The sequence below is a fragment of the Dipodomys merriami genome, unplaced genomic scaffold (genome assembly GCF_024711535.1).
Source record: "Dipodomys merriami isolate MVZ:Mamm:240054 unplaced genomic scaffold, mDipMer1.0.p SCAF_699, whole genome shotgun sequence".
In the NCBI taxonomy this organism is placed as follows: domain Eukaryota; kingdom Metazoa; phylum Chordata; class Mammalia; order Rodentia; family Heteromyidae; genus Dipodomys; species Dipodomys merriami.
The window spans coordinates 511,841-532,883 of NW_027206289.1; the positions used below are offsets into that span (position 1 = coordinate 511,841).

General features: G+C 40.4%; 1 protein-coding gene across 5 annotated transcripts; it reads right to left on the reverse strand.

The window, feature by feature from the left end:
- Window positions 1-1,374: 1,374 nt before the first annotated feature.
- On the reverse strand, window positions 1,375-19,624 carry Gtsf1 (gametocyte specific factor 1). Of its 5 annotated transcripts, none has more exons than XM_070006161.1 (9): window positions 19,538-19,624; window positions 17,581-17,625; window positions 13,704-13,804; window positions 10,432-10,558; window positions 9,727-9,810; window positions 9,204-9,267; window positions 6,296-6,390; window positions 5,405-5,438; window positions 1,375-1,472 (listed from the first exon to the last, which is right to left on the reverse strand). In XM_070006161.1, the coding sequence occupies exons 2-8, from the start codon at window positions 17,594-17,596 to the stop codon at window positions 5,422-5,424; spliced, it is 504 nt and encodes a 167-aa protein (XP_069862262.1). In that variant the 5' UTR covers window positions 17,597-17,625; window positions 19,538-19,624; the 3' UTR covers window positions 1,375-1,472; window positions 5,405-5,421. The 5 variants fall into 5 exon arrangements, with proteins under 5 accessions (XP_069862262.1, XP_069862261.1, XP_069862264.1 ...); XM_070006160.1 differs by having other exon boundaries at window positions 1,375-1,475; XM_070006163.1 differs by having other exon boundaries at window positions 1,375-1,475; window positions 19,567-19,618.
- Between the last annotated feature and the right edge of the window lie 1,419 nt (window positions 19,625-21,043).

The window sequence follows — 21,043 nt, forward strand, 5'->3', positions numbered from 1 at the left end:
TAAGTAGTAGAGTGCTAGACTTGAGCAAACAAATTCAGGGACAGGGCTGGGAAGGTGGCTCAGTGGTAGAGCGCTAGCCTTGCATGACTGAGGCCCTGGGTTTGATTCCCAGCACCACATAAGCAAAAAGAAAAAAAAAAGCCGGAAGTGGCGCTGTGGCTCAAGTGGTAGAGCGCTAGCCTTGAGCTGAAGAGCTGAGGGACAGCGCCCAGGCCCAGAGTTCAGGCCCCACGACCGGACCCAAAAAACAAAAAAAAACAAAAAAAAAACAAATTCAGGGACAGCGCCCAGGCCCTGAGTTCAAGCTCCAGGACTGGCATCAAAAACAAAGAAACAAACAAAAAAAAATGTTGCTCTAGTTCCAGCACTCAAGAACGTATCAAATTCAAGACTAGTCTGAGGCATATAGCATAAACCTATCTCCCCTCCTCAATCCTGGAAAAGAAGGTATTTCACTATATAAATGCTATCAACATCTCAGAGACCAGGATGCACTGATGTACTGATCAGAAAAAGACCATTTCTAGAAATGTTTAAATGTTTAAAAGACGTAGGTCTATGATCATTGTTTCTAATCCCAGATTTTTTTTTTTGGGGGGGGGGGGAGTTGGTGTGGGGCTTGAACTCTGGGCCCTGGGCGCTGTCCTGTCCCTAAGCTATTCAGCTCAAGGCTAGTGCTCTACCCCTTGAGTCACAGTGCCACTTCAGGTTTTCTGGTGGTTAACTGGAGATAACACAGACTTTCCTGCCTGAGCTGGCTTTGAGCTGTTACCCTCAGATCTCAGCCTCCCAAGTAGCTAGGATTACAGGCGTGAGCCACTGGCACCTGGCTTAATCCCAGAATTTAGAAGGCAAGAGAATCATGAGTTCAAGGTTAGCTTGGGCTATAAAGCAAGATTATGTTCCCCCAAACCCAAAATTAAACAACAACAAAAAAAAACAAAGTAAAAGAATTTGGTTTATGTGTGTCAGAGAACACAATTCAAACCTCCTGCCCACTTTAGCTGGATCCTTTAAGGCAACTTCAAATAATTGTTTCCATTAAAAAGAATAGGATGTGATTTTGTTGTTGTTGGTGGTGGTCATGGGGGGCTTGTACTCTGGGCCTGGGTGCTGTCCCTCAGCTCTTCAGCTCAATGTGAGTGCTCTACCACTTGAACCACAATGCCACTTCCAGTTTTCTGGTGGTTTGTTGGAGATAAGAGTCTCCCAGACTTTCCTGCCCAGGCTGATGTGATTTTTTTAATTTTGGGGTTGCAGGTATTTAACCAAACAATCAAACACTATCTCAATGGCATATGAGAGTTCTGGCATTCAAGGTTGAGGAGTTAAAAGTCAAGGGGAAAAAAAGGTAATTGTCAGTTTGCAAGTCAAAAGGGTTTACTGTTCTTTTATTAGATAAGAACCACAAAATGAAGAATACTTGGGTAGAAGGAGTCAGGAGTAAGAATCTTCTAGGATCTGGCTGGCATCTGCTAGGAAATGAGAAAAACAAGTTTTTAGTTCCATTTTAGCTAATTAATTAAATGCCAATTCTGGCATTTGAACTCATAACCTTATATTTTCGATTGGCTTTTTCACTCAAGGCTGGTGCTCTTTCATTTGAGCCACAATTCCACTTCTAATTTTTTGCTGCCTGGACTGGCTTAGAACTATGATTATTAGAGTCTCTGATCTTAGCTTCCTGAGTAGCTAATGTTACAGGTGTGAGCTGGCAGTATTATATGACCTCTTAAATCTTTTTGTTTTTTGTCAGTTGTGGGGCTTGAACTCTGGGCCTGGGTGCTGTCCCTCAGCTCTTCAACTCAAGGCAAGCACTCTACCACTTGAGCCACAGCACCACTTACAGTTTTCTGGTGGTTAATTGGAGATGAGTCTCATGTACTTTCCTGCCCAGGCTGCCTTTGAACCGTGATCCTCAGATCTCAGCCTCCTGAATAGCTAGGATTACAGGCATGAGCCACTGGTGCCCAGCTCTTTAATTCTTTTTAATAATAAAAAGCACCATGCACACACCTAATAATAGTTCACCCAATTGTAACCCCAGTAAATTCTGGGGTAACTGTAACCCCAGTAAATCCCTTACCTTCTTGGTACTGCCGTGTACATAGAAACTTGCTAATGAAATGAAATCATTCCACAGAAACATCAATGCATACTTCTTGTGTCACTAGTCACATGTGAGAAGAACATCAGAGCTGACTCTATAGGAAATCGACTACTTAGGACAATTCTGGAATAATCCTGATTAATTTATGTTGATATTTTTCTCCTCTCATCTACTCTGTTTACTCATTCACTCAGCAGTATTTTTTGAGCAGTTAAAATGTACCTTAGGCAATAAGAATTAATATAGCGTTACCAGTTTCTGAGGGACTTATCTAGTAAAAAAGTGGAGTTGTCAATAAAACCCAAATGTTACAAAGTGCACTACATATTAAATGAACAAATTATTCTCATATGAAAATAATACATTATATACATATGGAAGTAGAGCTGTGGTTCAAGTGGTAGAGCACTAGCCACTAGCCTTGAGCAAACCCTGAGTTCAAGTCTTAGAACTGGCACCATCGCCCCTCCCCCCCCCCACAAAAAAAGAAAAAAACACCCAAAAGGTAAAAAACAAAACCTGACACAAATGATGCTCTCTCCCTCCCCGCACGGCCCCCCTCCCTCCAGTCCTGGGGCTTGAACTTGGCCTGGGCACTGTCCCTGAGCTTCGTTTTGCTCAAGGCTAGTGCTCTACCCCTTGAGCTATAGCATCTCTTCTGGCGGTTTTTCTGAGTAGTTTATTGGAGTTAAAGAGTCTCACGGACTTCAGATCTCAACCTCCTGAGTAGCTAGGATTACAGGTGTGAGCTACTAGTGCCCAGCTTGATGGAAAACTTTATCAAGAATATAAGAACCAGGTGTGAGCTGGGAAGGTAGCTCAGTGGTAGAGTGCTTGCCTTGCATGCATGAGGCCCTGGGTTTCGATTCCTCAGCACCACATAAGCAAAAAGAAAAAAAGCCGGAAGTGGCTCTGTGGCTCAAGTAATAGAGCGCTGCCTTGAGCTGAAGAACTGAGGGACAGTGCCCAGGCCCAGAGTTCAGGCCCCAGGACCGGAACCCCCCCCACCCCCCCCCCCCCCGCCAAAAAAAAAGAACCAGGTTCTTTTTTTAATGCAGTCCCAGCATTGAGGATGCTGAAGCAGGATGACTATGAGTTCAAGGATTATATAATGAAATGCTATTTCAAAAAAAAAAAAAAAAAAACAGATTTTTTTTTTTTTGGCAGGTTCTGGGGCTTGAACTGTGTGGTCTGGATGGTGTCTCTGACTTCCTTTTGTTCAAGGCTAGTTAGTACTCTACCACTTGAGCCACAATGCCCCTTACAGCTTTTTCTGTGGTCAACTGGAGATAAGAGTCTCATAGACTTTCCTTCTTGGTCTAGCTTTGAACTGTCATTCTGTGATCTTCAGATCAGCTAGGATTACAGGCATGAGCTACTGGTGCCTGGCAAAAATCCCTCAGATTCATATCTAACTTAATGTAATTTTTTTTTATTCCTCAGGGATTACATGAAAAAATAAATTATCCCTCGGTTTGGCAGCAGAGTGGAAAGTCTGAAAAGTATTTGGTCCTACCATAGAGAGGTAGAAGTTTGTTCTAGGTTTTCATCTTAAATGTTACCATTTTTTCTGTTGTTGTTGTTGGTTGTGGGGCCTGAACTCTGGGCCTGGCACTGTCCCTCAGCTTTTCAGCTGAAGGCTAGCATTCTACCACAGCGCCACTTCTGGCCTTTTCTGCTTATGAGGTGCTGAGGAATAGAACCTGGGCATCATGCATGCAAGGCAAGCACTCTATAACTGAGCCACCTTCCCAGCCCAGTGTTACCATTTTTAATAGCTAGTTATCCACAGTATAAGTTCACCAAACATCTTGTACAGAGTATCAGAGAAATTCAAAGTTCACCATCCAGGTCTGTTCAATGCATTTTTCTTTTTGGACTGTTTGTGGGGCTTGAACTCACGGCCTAGATACTGTCCCTGAGCTTCTTTGTGTTCAAGGCTAGTGCTCTACCACCTCATCTGGACTTCTCTGCCAGGGCTGGCTTTGAACTGTGATCCTCAGATCTCAGCCTCCTGAGTAGCTAGGATTACAGGTGTGAGCCATGGGTGCTCAGCTCAATGTATGCTTTTTGACAGCCCCCCAGTACTACTGTATCTCTTCTTCCTTTGGGGTTAAATCTCATTTTCTGGCTTGCAGATGTATTCCACAGTTTTAAGTCAGAACCTACCAATGGAAGTGGCCAATACCTAGAAGCAACTGATAAATATTATTGTTTATAGCTAAAGGGTATTTACTTTTGGCATCAATCATGTCTCACCAAAAGGAACATTCATTCTGGTATCTAAAAATCCTAACAAGCCAGGCGGCAGTGGCTCACGTCTGTAATCCTAGCTACTCAGGAGCCTGAGATCTGAGGATCACAGTTCAAAGCCAGCGTGGGCAGGAAAGTACGTGAGACGCTTATCTCCAATAAACCACCAGAAAACCAGAAGTGACGCTGTGGCTCAAGTGGTAGAGTGCTTGCCTTGACCTGAGGAGCTCTGGGATAGTGCCCAGGCCCAGAGTTTAATCCCTATGACTGACCAAAAAAATATTCTAACAAATTCATCTGCTTCACTGTACACAGTGTGAGACCTGAAGCAACAGGTTAATTATTCATTCATTCAATAAATATTTTCTTGATGGCCTACTATTTGCAAGACAGTTGGGATATAATCCCATTCCCAGCCTTTATAATATTCCCTTTGCCAAGAGCAGTTTGGCTGGGCAACCTCAGCCAAGATAGCATTCAAGTATCTGAGCTCCGAGAGGTACATACAAGGTAATCTCAAGGAAAGGCTGCATCTGTAGAAATAAGATTTTGGTCTCCTCTGCTAAATCAAACATTCATGTAATATCCATAGTGAGACTCTTTAGAGATTCAGAACTTTTAAGTGCCCATTAAGAAAAGTATGATTTTTTTGAAAAGTATGATTTTTTTGATGATTAAAACTATATGGCATAGGAAAAGAATTGCAGAGCAATGAAGCACAACTGTCTGATTAATTTCAGTCCATTACAAGAGGCATGATAGATCTAGAATGAACTCAACTTTGATAAAAAAAAAGCAATACGTACTAATGTAAGGGAAAACAACTTAGGATGTCAACAGAATTCTAATTTAACTAGTAAATGCTTATTCATTAGTGTAGAAAGCCGTAACAAAGGCTATATACTGAGAAAACACATACACACAAGAACTCTTTTTAATTTGGTATCATAATCTAAAAGAAAATTGGACCCAAATTGCTTTATGTCCAGTTTAATCTTGCTATCATCAGAGGAGATAGTGAAATAAAATTGAAACACTTACTTAAGAAAGATGTTCAGTTACTGTGCATTCCCATCTACAAGTAGAAATATTTCAAAGTAAATATACCATGCCAACCAAAATTCACTTTATCCTCAATATTTACTAAACATAAATGACTTATTTCTGGGACATACTGAATAATAAAAGTATAAAAATTCAAAATTAGTAACGAGATTTCAATTAAGAGAAAAGAGCCCACCCATCAAGCATTTTGACACATAATTTTGTGACTTCATTTTTTTGGGGATCAATTATTCAAAGGGAGATATTTTAAAGGGCATTCTCTACCCACTCAAAATTAGCCCATTACCCACTCAAAAACTGGTAAAGATTGAAATTTGAGAATGTGAATTTGGGGTTGTATCAGAAAAAAAAGAGTTTAAACTAAATAAAGGTTAACACTTGGTTATTCCAAATGTAGAAATTTAGTACCTGTTTACCCAGCATGGCCTCAGATGTCTAGGGACCACATGGAATTCCATTTCTTATGTTGGTTCTTACGAATTTCTTTTTCTAATTTCCTTCTAGGTCCCTGCAATATAATTCCTTATTCCAATTTGTTACTGACATTATGCCTTGACAATCAGGGATGATTTTTCTCTTAGCCAAATCAATAGTTTTTTTGTCCCCAAATTTATTTGAAGTACTGAAAATACTCTTTGAAAATTTCTTTTTTTTTTTTTTTGTGCTCTTATATTTTCTTGTTTCTAACCAGGGATAGGAATAGGGTGACATGAATGGGACACTTAGGGTATTTGCAGGGTCCTTTTATAGAGAGTCAGTCATGCAAAGTACATGAACGTGTTCAGACCAAACACATCTGAATAATCTGAACCAACTATTTTTTCACAATAAAATGAGTAAAAAGTGTTTTGCCTCTATTTTACTTACTGTTTTTCCATGGCAGAACATATGGTAAAGACTTGGGAACTCTCATGCCAGAGGCCAGGTTACTCTTATGTTCCATAACTATGTTGCTTGCTGGACTGCAAAAAAAAAAAAAAAAAAAAAGGAGGAATTTCACTATGTCAGCATATCTGCATTTTTTAGCACATATACACAAGATAATAAAAATGTGTTTTATTGTAACTAGGGCGAAAAAACAACCTACATTCATCTGAAATGTAAAAACATTTCTTTTTGTTTTTTGTTTTTGTTTTGTCCGTCATGGGGCTTGAACTCTGGGCCTGGGCACTCCTTCAGCTCAAAGTGAGCGCTCTGCCACTTGAGCTACAGCACCACTTCTGGTTTTCTAGTTGTTTACTGGAGATAAGAGTCTCACAGACATTCTTGCCTGGGCTAGCTTTGAACCATGTCCTCAGATCTCAGCCTCCTGAGTAGCTAGGATTACAGGTGTGAGCCACCAGTGCCCGGCTGAAATGTAAACACATTTCTATAACAAACATTCTTGCAATTAGAATGATTACTCTTTCTCTGGAAAGTTCCTGACTCTGTATAGAAATTAAGATGCTTCTATTTTAATTTTTTAGAAATTAAGATAAACTGCAATGCCATCTACTGTTCAATAGTATCATAGGCTCATCAACTCACTCAATAAACGTAAGAGATAAACCAAAATGTATTCAACTTCATCAAAGGCAGCAAATCTCATAAACTGAGGCAAAAGTGAAAGTTGTAACCAGTGCAATTCTTTTTAAGTTTTTCTACTCTATGACACATAAAATTGTACACTTTCAATTAATTAGCTTCAGAAACTAAGAATAAAAAAACTCTATGCAGGGGTGGGGTGGGGACGTTGGGGTGGAATGGGGAGGAGTGTGGGAGGTACAGGAGGGAAGGGATAGTGGAACAACAGGAGTAACAATGATCAACAAGTAATGTACTTATTGCCTTACTCATGTAACTGTAACCCCTCTGTACAGCATCTTTACAATTAAAAATAAACAACTATACGCATTCTAAGTAGGGAAAAATGAAGTCTAGCATCCTATTTATTCCTTCACTTTTTAATCCAGAAATAGTCTCATTTGAATTTAAAATTCAATCTTCTAAGGTTTGAATGTTGATGGTAATGAGAAATCTTGTTTTTGTTTTTTATTGGTCATGGGGCCTGAACTCTGGGCCTGGGCGCTGTCTCTCAGCTCTTCAGCTCAAGGCTAGCACTCTACCACTTGAGCCACAGCGCCACTTCCAGCCTTTTCTGATTATGTGGTGCTGAGGAAGCGAATCCAGGGCCTCATGCATGCAAGGCAAGCACTCTACCACTGAGCCACCTTCCCAGCCCATGAGAAATCTTAATAGTTTAAATTAGATACAAAAATTAGTGGGAAGAAGAAATGTATTTTCTTTCCTAACCAACAGATACTCTGGATTATCAAATCTCATATAAAGAACTTCTCACATCACTTTTTTAGACATTATTTTCCCAGAGTAAGAATGATCAAAGAGGTATAGCTGAAGAGTTTTTTTCCAAGTATTAAGGTAAGATAAACCTAACAAATTAAATTTACCTAGACAAGATAAATCTACCCAATTAAAATATAGGAATGCTAGGCATTAGTGACTCAGGCCTGTAATCCTAAAATGTGATCTGAGTATCACTTTCAAAGCCAGTCCAGGCAGAAAAGTCCATGAGACTCCTATCTCATATTAACCACCAGAAAACTGGAAGTAGGGCTGGGAAGGTGGCTAAGTAGTAGAGTGCTTTGTTTTGCATGCATGCGTTTGATTCCTCAGCACCATATAAGCAGAAAAAGGCGGAAGTGGCACTGTGGCTCTAGTGGTAGGGCACTAACTTTGAGCTGAAGAGCTGAGGGACAGCGCCCAGGCCCAGAGTTCAGGCCCCATGACTGACCAAAAAACCAAACCAAACCAAACCAAACAACAACAAAACAATAACAAAGAAAACCTGGAAGTAGTGCTGTGGCTCTAAGTAGTAGAGTGCTTGACTTGAGCAAAACAGCTCAGGGACAGCACCAGGCCCCTAGTTCAAGTTCCATGACTGACAAAAACTGAAAAAAAAAAAAAAAACCCACAAAAACCAAAAAATAAAAAAAAAACCCATAGGAATATTTCTGAGTGCTGATGGCTCATACCTGTGATACCTGTGATCCCTATCTACTCAGGAGAGGGACCCAAGGGCTGCAGTTCAAGCCAGCCAGTCTGGAAAGGCCATGAGACTCTTTGTTTCCAATTAACCAGCGAAACAAACAAACAAACAAAATGGAAGTGGAGTTGTGGCTCAAGTAGAACACTAGACTTGAACACAAAAGCTGAGGGACAGTACCTGGGCCCTGAGATCAAGCCCCAGAGCTTGTAAGCGAATGTGTGCACACGCGCACTCACACACAGAGAGAAAGAAAACAAGAATGCCTAGCACTACCTCCTCCCTTGTTAGACTATAAGGTAGCATTTTGTATTCCCAATGATTAGCACAAAGTACATGATTTTTTTTTTTTGGGGGGGGGGTCCGGTTGTGGGGCCTGAACTCTGGGCCTGGGCGCTGTCCCTCAGCTCTTCAGCTCAAGGCTAGTGCTCTACCACTTGAGCCACAGCACCACTTCTGGCTTTTTTTCTTTTTGCTTATGTGGTGCTGGGGAATCGAACCCAGGGCCTCATGCATGCAAGGCAAGCGCTCTACCACTGAGCCACCTTCCCACAACCAGTACATGATTTTTTTAAAATCAAGGAATAAATAAGAAAAAAATTCACCAAAACAATATATATACTAGATTACCACACCAAAGGACATCATTAAGGAACAATGGTGACTTTGCGTCTTGGTAACAGGACACTTTGATTTGGGGAGTAGTGCTGTGAATGACACCGTTTTATTTACCTGTTGTTGCCACAGAAGTTGGCTGTGCCCCAGACAAATGGAGTGCTGGTCTGTTCCCACAAATCTGCCAAAGGAGACAAAATATCATTTGTGGTACTATTAGATAAGGCATCAGTTTATGGTATTGAATTTGTAAGATTGGAAACAATACTCAAGTTGGAGACGCAAGTACAAATTGATCAAATACCCTGCCTAAGTGACACAGAAGCAGGAATTTAATTGAAGGATATAAACACGAGTGACATAAATAATAATAAACGTGCCTAGTAACAATCAAACACAGATGGTACAACACAATTTATGGGAAAAAGCAGATGTAAAGAAGTGCATTTTCCAATCAAGAGGGATAAGCTGTTCTGTGTGTCTGCACAGTGATACAAATGTGTTCATTTTGGGGTCCAATAAAAATAATAAGGCGGTGGGAACAACATGGTATGTTCATAAAAAAGAAAATCTTCCTTCTGTCTTAAGCAAACGACTTGAGATTTAGACATAGTGAAGGAAAGATGCAGAATGACTTCACCTTTATCCCAGTCCTCATCACAAGGAGGGCACTGCCATGTGCTCTCTGCCAGAGTCTCTTGTTTAAGGTTCCTAGTCTGGTTGACTGCAAGACAAAAGAAATTTGATTGTGAAGGGGGCATGGCTAAGTTTGTTTCTACAAAAGAGACCATATAAAACTAAGCAGAGGGGTTTTATCTTTTTTGCTGATAGGAGACTAGAAAGAAAAGCAGAAACAAAGACGTTTACCATATTTATATCAACAATTTGTTTAGGTGACTTATTAGAAAAATGAAGCACAGTATTCAGAAGAGAAAGTAATCTGACACACACACACACACACACACTTATTAGAAAAATGAAGCACAGTATTCAGAAGAGAAAGTAATCTGACACACACACACGCACACACGCACGCGCACACACACACACACGCACGCGCGCACACACACACACACACACACACACACACACACACACACACACACACACACACACACACACACACACACACACACACACACACACACACACACACACACACACACACACACACACACACACACACACACACCTCTACACCTGACAAGCTATTGTTACCATGAGAAAAAATACTATTCTTTAGAAATGTCAAAAAACCCAAATCAAGCTGACACTATAGCATCATGCAAATCTGAAGTGGCTAATATTCAGATTAGGTCAAAACACTTTAGCCAGCTAGGCTTACCCACATCCTGTTCAATACAACTCTTATCATCACAGCTTGAGATATGATGACTGATTTCAGCCCGAGGAACCTGATGGCGAGCATTGAAGGGACAAGTGGCCAATTTGTTTGCGACATCAGGATGATTCTGTGGAACCAAAATTAAGGGATCTGTTAGTTCTCCAGTCTCTTAAAGACTAAAGGGAATGGTTCAGACCTCATTCTGTAAATGGGTTCCCTGAAAGTCCTTGACAAATTTGTTGTTTAACTCACTGTAGAAAAGAAGGAATTGTTATTGCTCATGTAGGCTATATAAACATTACTTCAAAATCATCAAAATATAAGCCTTGTTGTTATGATAGTAGAGACTGACAACACAAGTATTAGAATTTAAGTGGCTTATGTAGAGCTAAACAGTAAATTTGAATTGTATCTTTATTTCTCCGATTCACAATATTCAGGCAGCATAGTCTGTAATGGAGATTCCATGGATGTCTTTGAAAGCTGCTATTCAGAAGGCAGTAATTCTAAAACAGTCTGCATTGCAGTAGGGACTCTGCTATTGCAATAAAACAGTGTTAGAAAATAGCTTTTATAAAGGAAGCTGCAGAAGAGACAAACCAATGATTTTGCAGATTAACATAGGGCTGATTATTTAAAGTAATGATGCTTGAAATGAGGCTCTGAACAGTTTGACCTTTATTTCAGCTATTTCACCAAGGAACAGCCCAAATGACAGAAATTACTTTGCTGACCAAGTTCCCTGTTTTAAAACAAAACAGAAGGTTTAATATCACTCAAATCTGTGGCAAGTACATCAGCAATTAGGAAATTTATTAGAAAAAGACAAAGATATGTCACAAATGGAACTCAAAAGTAAAATTAATGTGTAGAAGGCTAGATAAACATAAGGATTAAGAAACTCACAGCTGGGGTTAGTGGCACATCTATAATTCCAACCATATAGGAAGCAGAGATAGGAATATTGAAGTTCAAAGCCAGCAAAATCCTCCTTCATCTCCCCAAAAGTTAGCAAGTCCTATCTCAAAAAACTAGCTAAAAAAAAACCCCTAGCTAACTGAGGTTGTGTACAGATGTAATCCTGGCTGTACAAGAGGTAGAAGGAGGACCAAAATCCTGAGGCCCTGGTAACAGCTGGAGACCCTATGTGAAAACTGAAGCTAAAAGGGTTGTGGTGTGTGGCTCAACTGGAAGAGTGCTTACCTAGAAGCACTAGGCCTGAATTGAAAGACAAAAACTGCAAACCCAAGAAAACTCATGGGGGCAGAAATTTCCATCATTTTCATTTTTGTAAGGGATATCAGGTGTTCAATGCAATGGTTTATGGCCAAAGATTAAGGAGGACAATAGAAGATAGGAATTATATAACAATGTATTTCAACCACTTGGATCTCCTTCCCAATTTTTATCCTTGAGAAATGTTAAGAGCCTAGGGAAGTTTTATGATAATACTGACCCAAATTGTCCAGGTTTAATTGTCTAGGGATCCTTGATCTCCAGACTGAAAGGAGCTACAGAAATAATTAACAAAGGCAACTTATGTTTCTAGAAATGTAAATGAAACTCTTTTGTTAGAGCTTGAATCTAGGACTTCAAGCATACAAGGCACATGCTATATCACTAAGCTACATACTACTTAAAAGAAATATTTTAAAGGGTATTATATAGTTTGGACTAAACTTCTTTGTCTTTTTTCTTCTTTGGTACTGGGTATTATACCCAGGATGTTGAACTTGCTAAGCAAGTGCTTTGCTACTGAGTTACATCCCAGCCCTGGATTAAACTTTAAAGTTGTTTCCTAAGCATAAATGCTAGCAGAATTTTGGTCTCTGTATCTGGCATCTACATTCTAACAACCCTGTCAAAATGCCTCTTTTTTTTTATTATTTTATTTTATTTTATTTTATTTGAGAACATACTGTACAGAGGGGCTACAATTACATGGGCAGGATAATGCATACATTTCTTACCAAGCATTGCAGCCTCCTCCTTTGTTTACCCTTCACCTCCATTCCCCGCCTCCCCCCTCCCCCCACCCAATTATACCCCCCTCCCCCCACCCAATTATACCCCCCTCCCCCCCCCCCCACACCGACATTGTAAAGCTGGTTTTGACATGACATTTTGTACTTCTCATTGTTAAAATGCCTCTTTTTTATTTTGCTTTTTGGCTAGTCTTGGGGCTTGAACTCAGGGCCTGGGCACTGTCCCTGAGCTTGTTTTGCTCAAGGTTAACATTCTACCACTTGAGTCACAGTGCCACTTTTAGCTTTTTCTGTTTATGTGGTACTGATTACTGAGGAATCAAACCCAGGACTTCATGCATGCTAGGCAAGCACTCTACCACTTAGCCATATTCTTACTCCTTAAAATGCCTCTTAATTACTACAGGCTAAGTCTATAAAACAATGAACAGAGAGAAAATGATATATTTTAATAAGAAGTTGAAATATGGAGAAATTTTTCTTTTCTTTTTTTTGGTCAGTCATGGGGCTTGAACTCTGGGCCTGGGCTTTGCCCCTGAGCTCTTCAGCTCAAGGCAAGTGCTCTACCACTTGAGCCACAGTACCACTTCCAGTTTTCTGGTGGTTAATTGGAGATAAGAGTCTTGTGAACTTTCCTGCCCAGGCTGGCTTCAAACTTCGATCCTCAGATATCAGGCTCCTGAGTAGCTAGGATTACAAGCATGAGCCTCTGGCATCCGGTGAGAAAATTATATTTTGGAATGATTATTTTCTTAATATAGTCAATTTCCCTAAAGTTTCTGAATAGAAAAAAATCATAGAGATTTATAACACTCAATCCTTACCAAGATAATAAACATCAGATTTATAAAGTAAGAGTGATTTTTCATTACTAGCAAAGAAAAATTAGCTGGATGTTGGCGGCTCATGCCTGTAATCCTAGCTACTCAAGAGCCTGAGATCTGAGGAGCAAGGTTCAAAGCCAGCCCAGGCAAGAATGTCCATGAGACTCTTATCTCTAATAAACCACTAGAAAACGGGCAGTGGTGCTGTGGCTCAAGTGGCAGAGTGCTAGCTTTGAGCTGAAGAGCTGAGGGATAGCGCCCAGGCCCAGAGTTCAAGCCTCAAGACAGAAAAAAAAAAAAAAAAGCTGGAAGCAGAGCTGTGGCTCAAGTGGTAGAGTGCTAGCCCTGAGCAAAAGAAGCTTAGGGATAGTGTCCAGGCCCTGAGTTCAAGCCCTGGGATTGGCACACTAAAAACAAAACTGAAGAGGGTATTAGAGGACAAATTATGAAAACAGTATCTTACCTTTCTGCACTTGATAAGATGGTAAGGAAACCTGCAGGCCCTGATCTGGTGATTTTTATCATATGGGCATTGTAATAGCTTTTCAGGGTCCAGAGAGTCGACTGCAAGAAAAATAGAGGAAGTATAAAGTATAATAGGGTCTTGTAAAAACTACAGTCTTCCAAGCACACTGGATTTTGTAACAGAATTTATAATAATAGAACAAAACAGTGAAAACAAAATATTTCAATAAAGGGTGACTAAACAATTGAAAATGAGCCCAGAATTAGTGGCTAAGCCTGTAATCCTAGCTACAAGGGGCTGAGATTTGAGGCCTGCTTGGGGACAATGCTCAGGCTCTGAGTTCAAGCCCCAGGACTGGCACAAAACAAAAACAATTGGAAATGAAAATATAACTATGAGAAAATAAATTTGTGTTATCACTAAATCTTATTTTTATATTTTGGTGCCAGCCACGGGACTTGAACTCAGGGCTTGGGCACTTCGAGCTTTTATGCTCAAGACTAGTGCTCTACTACTTGAGCCACAACTACACTTCCAGTTTTTTGGTGCTTAATTGGAGATAAGGATCTCACTGACTTTCCTACCCTGGCTATCTTGAACCAGGATCCATAGATCTCAACCTCCTGAGTAGTTAGGATTACAGGTGGGAGCCACAGACGGGAGCCACAGGTGGCACCCATCTATCACTGAATCTTAAGCAAGAACTAGAAAATATGTGGTAAGGTCTTAGTAAGCATATTTGAGATATTCAGATCTTCCCCTCCAGAGTAGCTAGGGTTATCATCATGAATTACTATCACCTGGTTCCTGTGTGTGTGTGTGTGTGTGTGTGTGTGTGTGTGCGCGCGCGCGCGTGCATGCACACAAGTGTGTGCATATACACGGGTGCATGTGCAGGTACTGGGACCTGAATTTAGGGTCTGCTTGCTATCCTTTAGTTTTTTAGCTCAAAGCTGGCATGCTACCACTTGAGTCATAATTCCATTTCCAGGTTTTTTTGTTTTTTGCTGGTTCACTGGAGGTAAGAGTCTTTGAACAATGGTTCTCAGATCTCAGCCTCCTGAGGAGCTAGGATTACAGGCATGAGTCATCAGTCTTTTGCTCAAAGTGGTAATTCATGTTGATTTCTGCTATCTAGTTCAACCAGAGCTTCCCAACCACTTTGTCAAAGTTGAAGTGGCTTGTGGACATGCCAGTATCCCCTCTTGTGGCCTACTATGCCACAAATTATTCTCCAATCCCAATACAACCAGTTCTAAGGGTAAATTAGCTCTTTTATTGGCATCCTGTATATTTCTACTATCCCATGACATGAACAAAGTTGATAAATAATGCAATTGTACATTATAAAAGTCTGAAAAATGCTATTTTTCATATCAGATTGCTTTAATTTACTTCTATAAGTAGTTGATATTGATTATTCTAATTATCTTTCAAATAATCCTGTTACCTATATTAGATTGGTAGTTTAATTTTCAAGAGCATGGATAAGAAAAAAAAATCAATTATTACCAAATTGGCTAATTAAAAAATTGAGTACTCACTGAGTGCTGGTGGTTCATGCCTAAATCCTAGCTACTCAGGAGGCTGAGATCTTAGGATAGTGGTTTGAAGCCAGCCTGGGCAGAAAAGTCCCTGTGAGACTCTTATCTCCCATTACCCACTCAAAAACTGGAAGTTGAGCTATAGCTCAAAGTGATAGAGCACTAGTCTTGAAGAAAAGTGCTCAGGGACAGCACCCAGACTTTGAGTTCAAGCTCCATAACCAACAACAAAACAAAACAAAAAATTTTTTTGAACAATCTACCAGGCCACCCAGTGGCTCATGCCTGTATCCCTAGTTACTCAGGAGGCTGAGAACTGAGGATTACAGTTCAAAGTCGGCCCAGACAGGAGAGAAAGTTTGCGAGACTTATACCTCCAATTAACTACCAGAGAACCAGAAATGGCACTGTGGCTCAAAGTGGTAGAGTGCTAGCTTTGAGCGAAAAAACTCAGGACAGAACCCAGACCCTGAATTCAAGCTCCATGAATTACCCCACCTCCCCAAAAAAGAACAATCTGCAAAAACAAAACAAAACACCATAAAAACAAACGCCTAGCCAGCCACTGGTGGCTCACTCCTGTAATCCTAGCCAGTTAGGAGGCTGAGCTCTGAGGATCATTGTTTGAAGCCAGTCCAGGCAGAAAAGTATATGAAAGTCTAATTCTAATTGAGCTGTGGTTCAAGTGGTAAAGCAGCAGACTAGAGCCAAAAAGCTAAGGGACGGCACCCAGGCCCTGAGTTCAAACCCCAGTACTGGCACAAAAAGAAAGAAACAACTTCTGAGGCTAAGTTAACTGAAGACATATGGAACTCTAAAGTGAAAAAAAGTCCCCTAACATATTATGCTTTTTAAAAACTACTCTTAGGCTATAAAAATATATCCAGACTGAGCCCCAAATCTTAATAAGCTTGGCTAAAGAAGGGAAATTCAATAGTTAAACACATTCTGAGGACAATATGCAACCTAATAAAATGTTCTTTCCATTCCTGAAGGATAAAAGTAAAACAAGATAAACAGCTCACATTTGATAAGATGCTTATAAACCAGGAGACTGCAATGAAAATCAGAAGCCAGTGGGGAATTGAAACAGACAGTTTCACTGGAAGAGTGGTAAACATGGAATAAATTGCTAACCATGATCGTGATGCAAATGAGCCAGAGAGGTGACTTGAAGGACAGAATGAATAGGAAGGAAAAGTCTTAGAGGACAGGCAAGCTTATTATGCCAACCAGGCTATTCTTGACCAGCAATCTTTTCTTATTTTTGAAGCTTCAAAACACCCAGGGAGCATTTTCAGTTGAAATTCTTGTTAGTTTCCCTTCATTTAATCCATTCCATCACTGGCAAATACCAGGCCATGTCAACAACTGACAGAATGGACATATCTTATGATTCATACATATTTTATTACCTATATAGTGGCACATATCAGGGTTTATAATAAGAGCTACCATAATGCTTTACTTTCTAGTCTTTGGCACTTTAGGTCACCTCTAATCTTTTATTTTTTTGTCTGTCATGGGGCCTGAACTCTGGGCCTGGCCACTGTCCCTCAGTTCTTCAGCTCAAGGCTAGTGCTCTATCACTTGAGCCACAGCACCACTTCCAGCTTTTTCTGCTTATGTGGTGCTGAGGAATAGAACCCAGGGCTTCATGCATGCAAGGCAAGTACTCTACCACTGAGCCACCTTCCCAGCCCTCTAATCTGGTTTTTTAAAGACAAATTTATTTTATCTTTATTTTCAGTACTGGGGATAAAACCTAGGGTCTAGGCAAATGCTCTACCACTGAGATACATCTCAAAAGGTTTTTATTTCTTTGAGAGAGGATCTTGGCATATAGCCCAGGCTAGTTACAATCTTCCTGCTGCAGCCTTCTGAGTGCTGGGATCACAGATATCAGCTGCCACACCCAGCTCTCTATTTCTTTAATTACTTAATCTTAAAATGTCTATTTCAAAGCTGTGAGTTAGTGGCTTTGTGCTTGTAATTTTTGTTATTCAGGATGCTGAGATCTAAAAATCGCATCTCCAAGCCAGCTAGGACAGGAAAGTCTGTGAGACTCTTAATTAGATGGGAGTGGAGCTGTAGCTCAAGTGGTAGAGTAACAGCCTTGACTGCAAAAGCTAAAGGGCAGCATCCAGGCCCTGAATTCAAGCTCTAGTACCAACCAACACACATACACATACACACACATCTTTTTTCAAATTTGAGCACTTCTCTACATCAATACCAGACCTTTGTTCCTCACAACACACTAAAACTCTAGCCAGACATCAAACTATGTGTAAACAACTCATTTTCTCAAAGTAACAAGAAATACATACTGTAAGTGTCTTCCATGCTGAAAACCCAGGACCTGTTTCCAACTGCTGAGAAAAAAAGACAAAAAACAAAAACACATAGTTTAGGGAATCAGAAATGAAGTATATCAAACAGTAGCCCTAAGAAGTGGGGTCACTTTTTAGAAATCCTTAGTGCATGCTCTTCTAAAAAAATAGAAGCAATTTTTATTACTTCAAAGCATTTTAAGATTATTACCAAATTCAATCTTGGAATTAGTTCTAGGGCGTACCAAGAGTTAAGTCAGAAAGGATTACTAATATAAACTATCAATATTTTTGTTGGCCATGGGGCTTAAACTCAGGGCCTGGGTGCTGTCCCTCAGTTATTGAAGAGTCTCACAGACTTTTCTGCATGGGCTGGCTCTGAACTGTGACTCTCAGATCTCAGCCTCCCAAGTAGTTAGGATTACAGGTGTGAACCACCAATGCCTGACTTTAACAAGATGTCTATTTTAAGTGGTATCACAACAGCCTATCATCATTTACCTACTGTTTGGGTTAAGTCAGGAAAAGTGTTAAATTTTGCATAAACAGAGAAATAATAGGATTCTGTTTTAAAGATTTCCTCTTGAATTCTTAAAAATGAAAGGATCTTATGGTAAATCAAGACTTTATATTAGTTAATCACAGTTATAATCTCAGTTATAAGAGAGGAAATCTAACAGAAATGTGAAAGACTAAAAGAAATGATTTTGAAGTTTGAATCCTCTTCTACTGGAGACATCTATTCATCACTCTGATTGAATAAGCCAAGTATGATGGGAAATTCTATTTTTATTATAAAGCCACCCCAATAGAAAGCTCTGAAAAATGGATGTATGTACAGCTATTGTTTCTGTGCAGCTTTCCTTTGGTTCCCCATACAATTCCCTAAAGCAAAAAGAGCACAGCTGCAGGCCCTGCATTCAATCTGCCAAAACAAAATTTGTAAAAAGTCTGGAAGAAAGAGTAAGTATTGTGTTTCTTGATTTGAAGGTCTAGAAAAGACTGATGAAGCTGGGGGCTGGTGGCTCACACCTGTAATCTTACCTATTCAGGAGGCTGAGATCTGAGAATAGCGGTTCAAAGCCAGTCTAGGCAGGACAGTCTGTAAGACTCTTATCTCCAATTAACCACCAAAAAGTCAGGATTGGAGCGGTGGCTAACATGTTAAGAGTGTGAGCTATAAGTGAAAAAAGCTCAGGGACAGCGTCAGGCCCTGAATCCAAGCTCAGGACCAGTATATATACACACACACACACACATATACACACACAGACCCTATTGTTTGAACTTTTTTTTGAGGGTGGGGGTTACTAGGGTTTGAAAGCAGGGCTAGGCCAGGCTCCCCCCACCCTCTCTTCTTTTCCTTTTTCTGTTTAAATTCCTAACAGGAGGTCGAATTCTCAGTAATTTTCCTCCTTTAAATAAACAATCCACCCCTCAAAATCAGAGCAGGTTTACACTAAATAAGAAAGGTAAGGGAGCCGGGAGCCGGTGGCTCACACCTGTAATCTTAGCTACTCGGGAGGGTGAGATCTGAGGATCGCAGTTCAAAGCCAGCCTGGGCAGAAAACTCCATAAGACTCTTACCTCCAATAAAAAAACCAAAAACCAAAAAACAAAAACCGGAAGTGGCGCTGTGGCTCACAAGTGGTAGAGCGCTAGCCTTGAGCTGAAGAGCTGAGGGACAGCACCCAGGCCCAGAGTTCAGGCCCCACGACCGACAAAAAACAAAAACAAGAAAAGAGTAGGAGAAGATGGCTTGCAAATAAGATAAGAAGGAGGCCCGTGGAGCCTGAAGGAAGATGGAGCCGCACAGGTCAATGGCGGCAGCAGCTCCATTCAAATCCCCTGGGCCAAAGGATAGGGGAGAGAATGGGAAAGCACTCCATGGTGAAGGTAACCTCAAGGTGATTTATTTGGAGGAGCTAAAATGGGAGCCCTGTGTCCTTCCTACCTCAGTTGAGAAGCAAGAAGTGGTCTTACCACAGCAGCCTTCGCCACAGCCGCCTGGGCCACAGCCACGGGCCTCCGCAACGTCTACTTCCGGCGCAACGTTCACTTCCGGCCCACGACGCCAGGGTGGGGCCCACTTCCGGCGACTCCTCATGGCCTCTGTGGGGCTGAGGTAATGTGGTAGGCCTGGGGTAGTCTTTCTCTGCTGGAGCTTGCCCCCACAATCCTCATTGCTTCTTGGCCTGGGTCCCATTCTTTTTGAGCCCACCCTGTCTAGTCCCCAATAGTTCTCTATGAGATGATGAGGTGAAGCTTTAATCATGCCTTGACGGATTTTCTTGCTCACCAGTTATTTATATAGAACAGTTAAAAAAGCAAGCAAACAAAATACAAATTCAAAAGAAACAATCAACAAGATTGGGAATTTTGTATCTGTTTACCATGGTATAAGAGAATCTCAAAATTCAAAAGGCAATAATAATGTCTGAGAATGAATGGTAGGATGGTGGATGTGCCTTCTTGGATTAAAGGAAGTTTTAGGTTGGAGATGAAAAGTGGGTCAAAGTTAAAATTTGAAATAGAAAAGTAAACATATAAATCAATTGTCTTTGTTATATATTATTTTGTTACACAATTTGTGTACACATATTGGTTCATTTTGTTAAACATATTGTGTAACAGTATAGAGATACATGTAACCAAAATATATGTGTACATATGTATGTAACAAAATAACATACATATGTGTAACTATATATATACACACATAATAATACAGATTTTAATATAGATTTTAAAATAATACAGATTTTAAAATAATATAGATTTTTATTCCCAAAGTGCTTAGGAAGTATGAAGTGGAATAATAGTTAACTGACAATATAATACATGCCAGAAAGTGGTTGAATTTGTAAATTCCTATAAATTATGGAAAACAAGGACCTTTTGAAGGATAAACAGAAAAGGAAAGTGTTTGCCTTGAAGCTAGATCTATTTATTGGTTTTGTGTGTGTGTGTGTGTGTGTGTGTGTGTGTGTGTGTGTGTGTGTGTTTGTGCTGGTTCTGGGGCTTGAACTAGATGCTGTCCTTGAGCTTTTTTGCTCAAGGCTACTTGAGCCATGGCTCTACTTCTGGCTTTTTGTTGGTTAATTGGACATGAGAGAGTAGCATACTTTCTTGCTGGGCTTTGAACTATGATGGTTAGATGTCCTCCTCCTGTGTAGCTAGGATTACAGGCATGTGCCACGGTACACAGCTATTGATATTATTAGAAGTCACAATGTAAAAGATGTGATATAACAAAGTTTTTTATTATCTAAAACCTTAGAGGCAGTCTGGCAGGTTATTCTGGGTGCTGAAATACTGAGATTTCAGTAGGTGTCATATTCACTGACACATTTCAGGGACATTTCTTTTTTTTTTGGTCCGGTCGTGGGGCCTGAACTCTGGGCCTGGGTGCTGTCCCTCAGCTCTTCAGCTCAAGACTAGCACTCTACCACTTGAGCCA

Bases quoted from the DNA above. Each gene is read 5' to 3' on its own strand.
- Gtsf1 (XM_070006161.1), bottom strand. The intron at 10,559-13,703 runs GTAAGATACTGT...TTGGTTCCACAG, and splicing joins ATCTTATCAAGTGCAGAAAG to AATCATCCTGATGTCGCAAA. The intron at 9,268-9,726 runs GTGAAGTCATTC...CTCCTTTGGCAG, and splicing joins TGATGAGGACTGGGATAAAG to ATTTGTGGGAACAGACCAGC.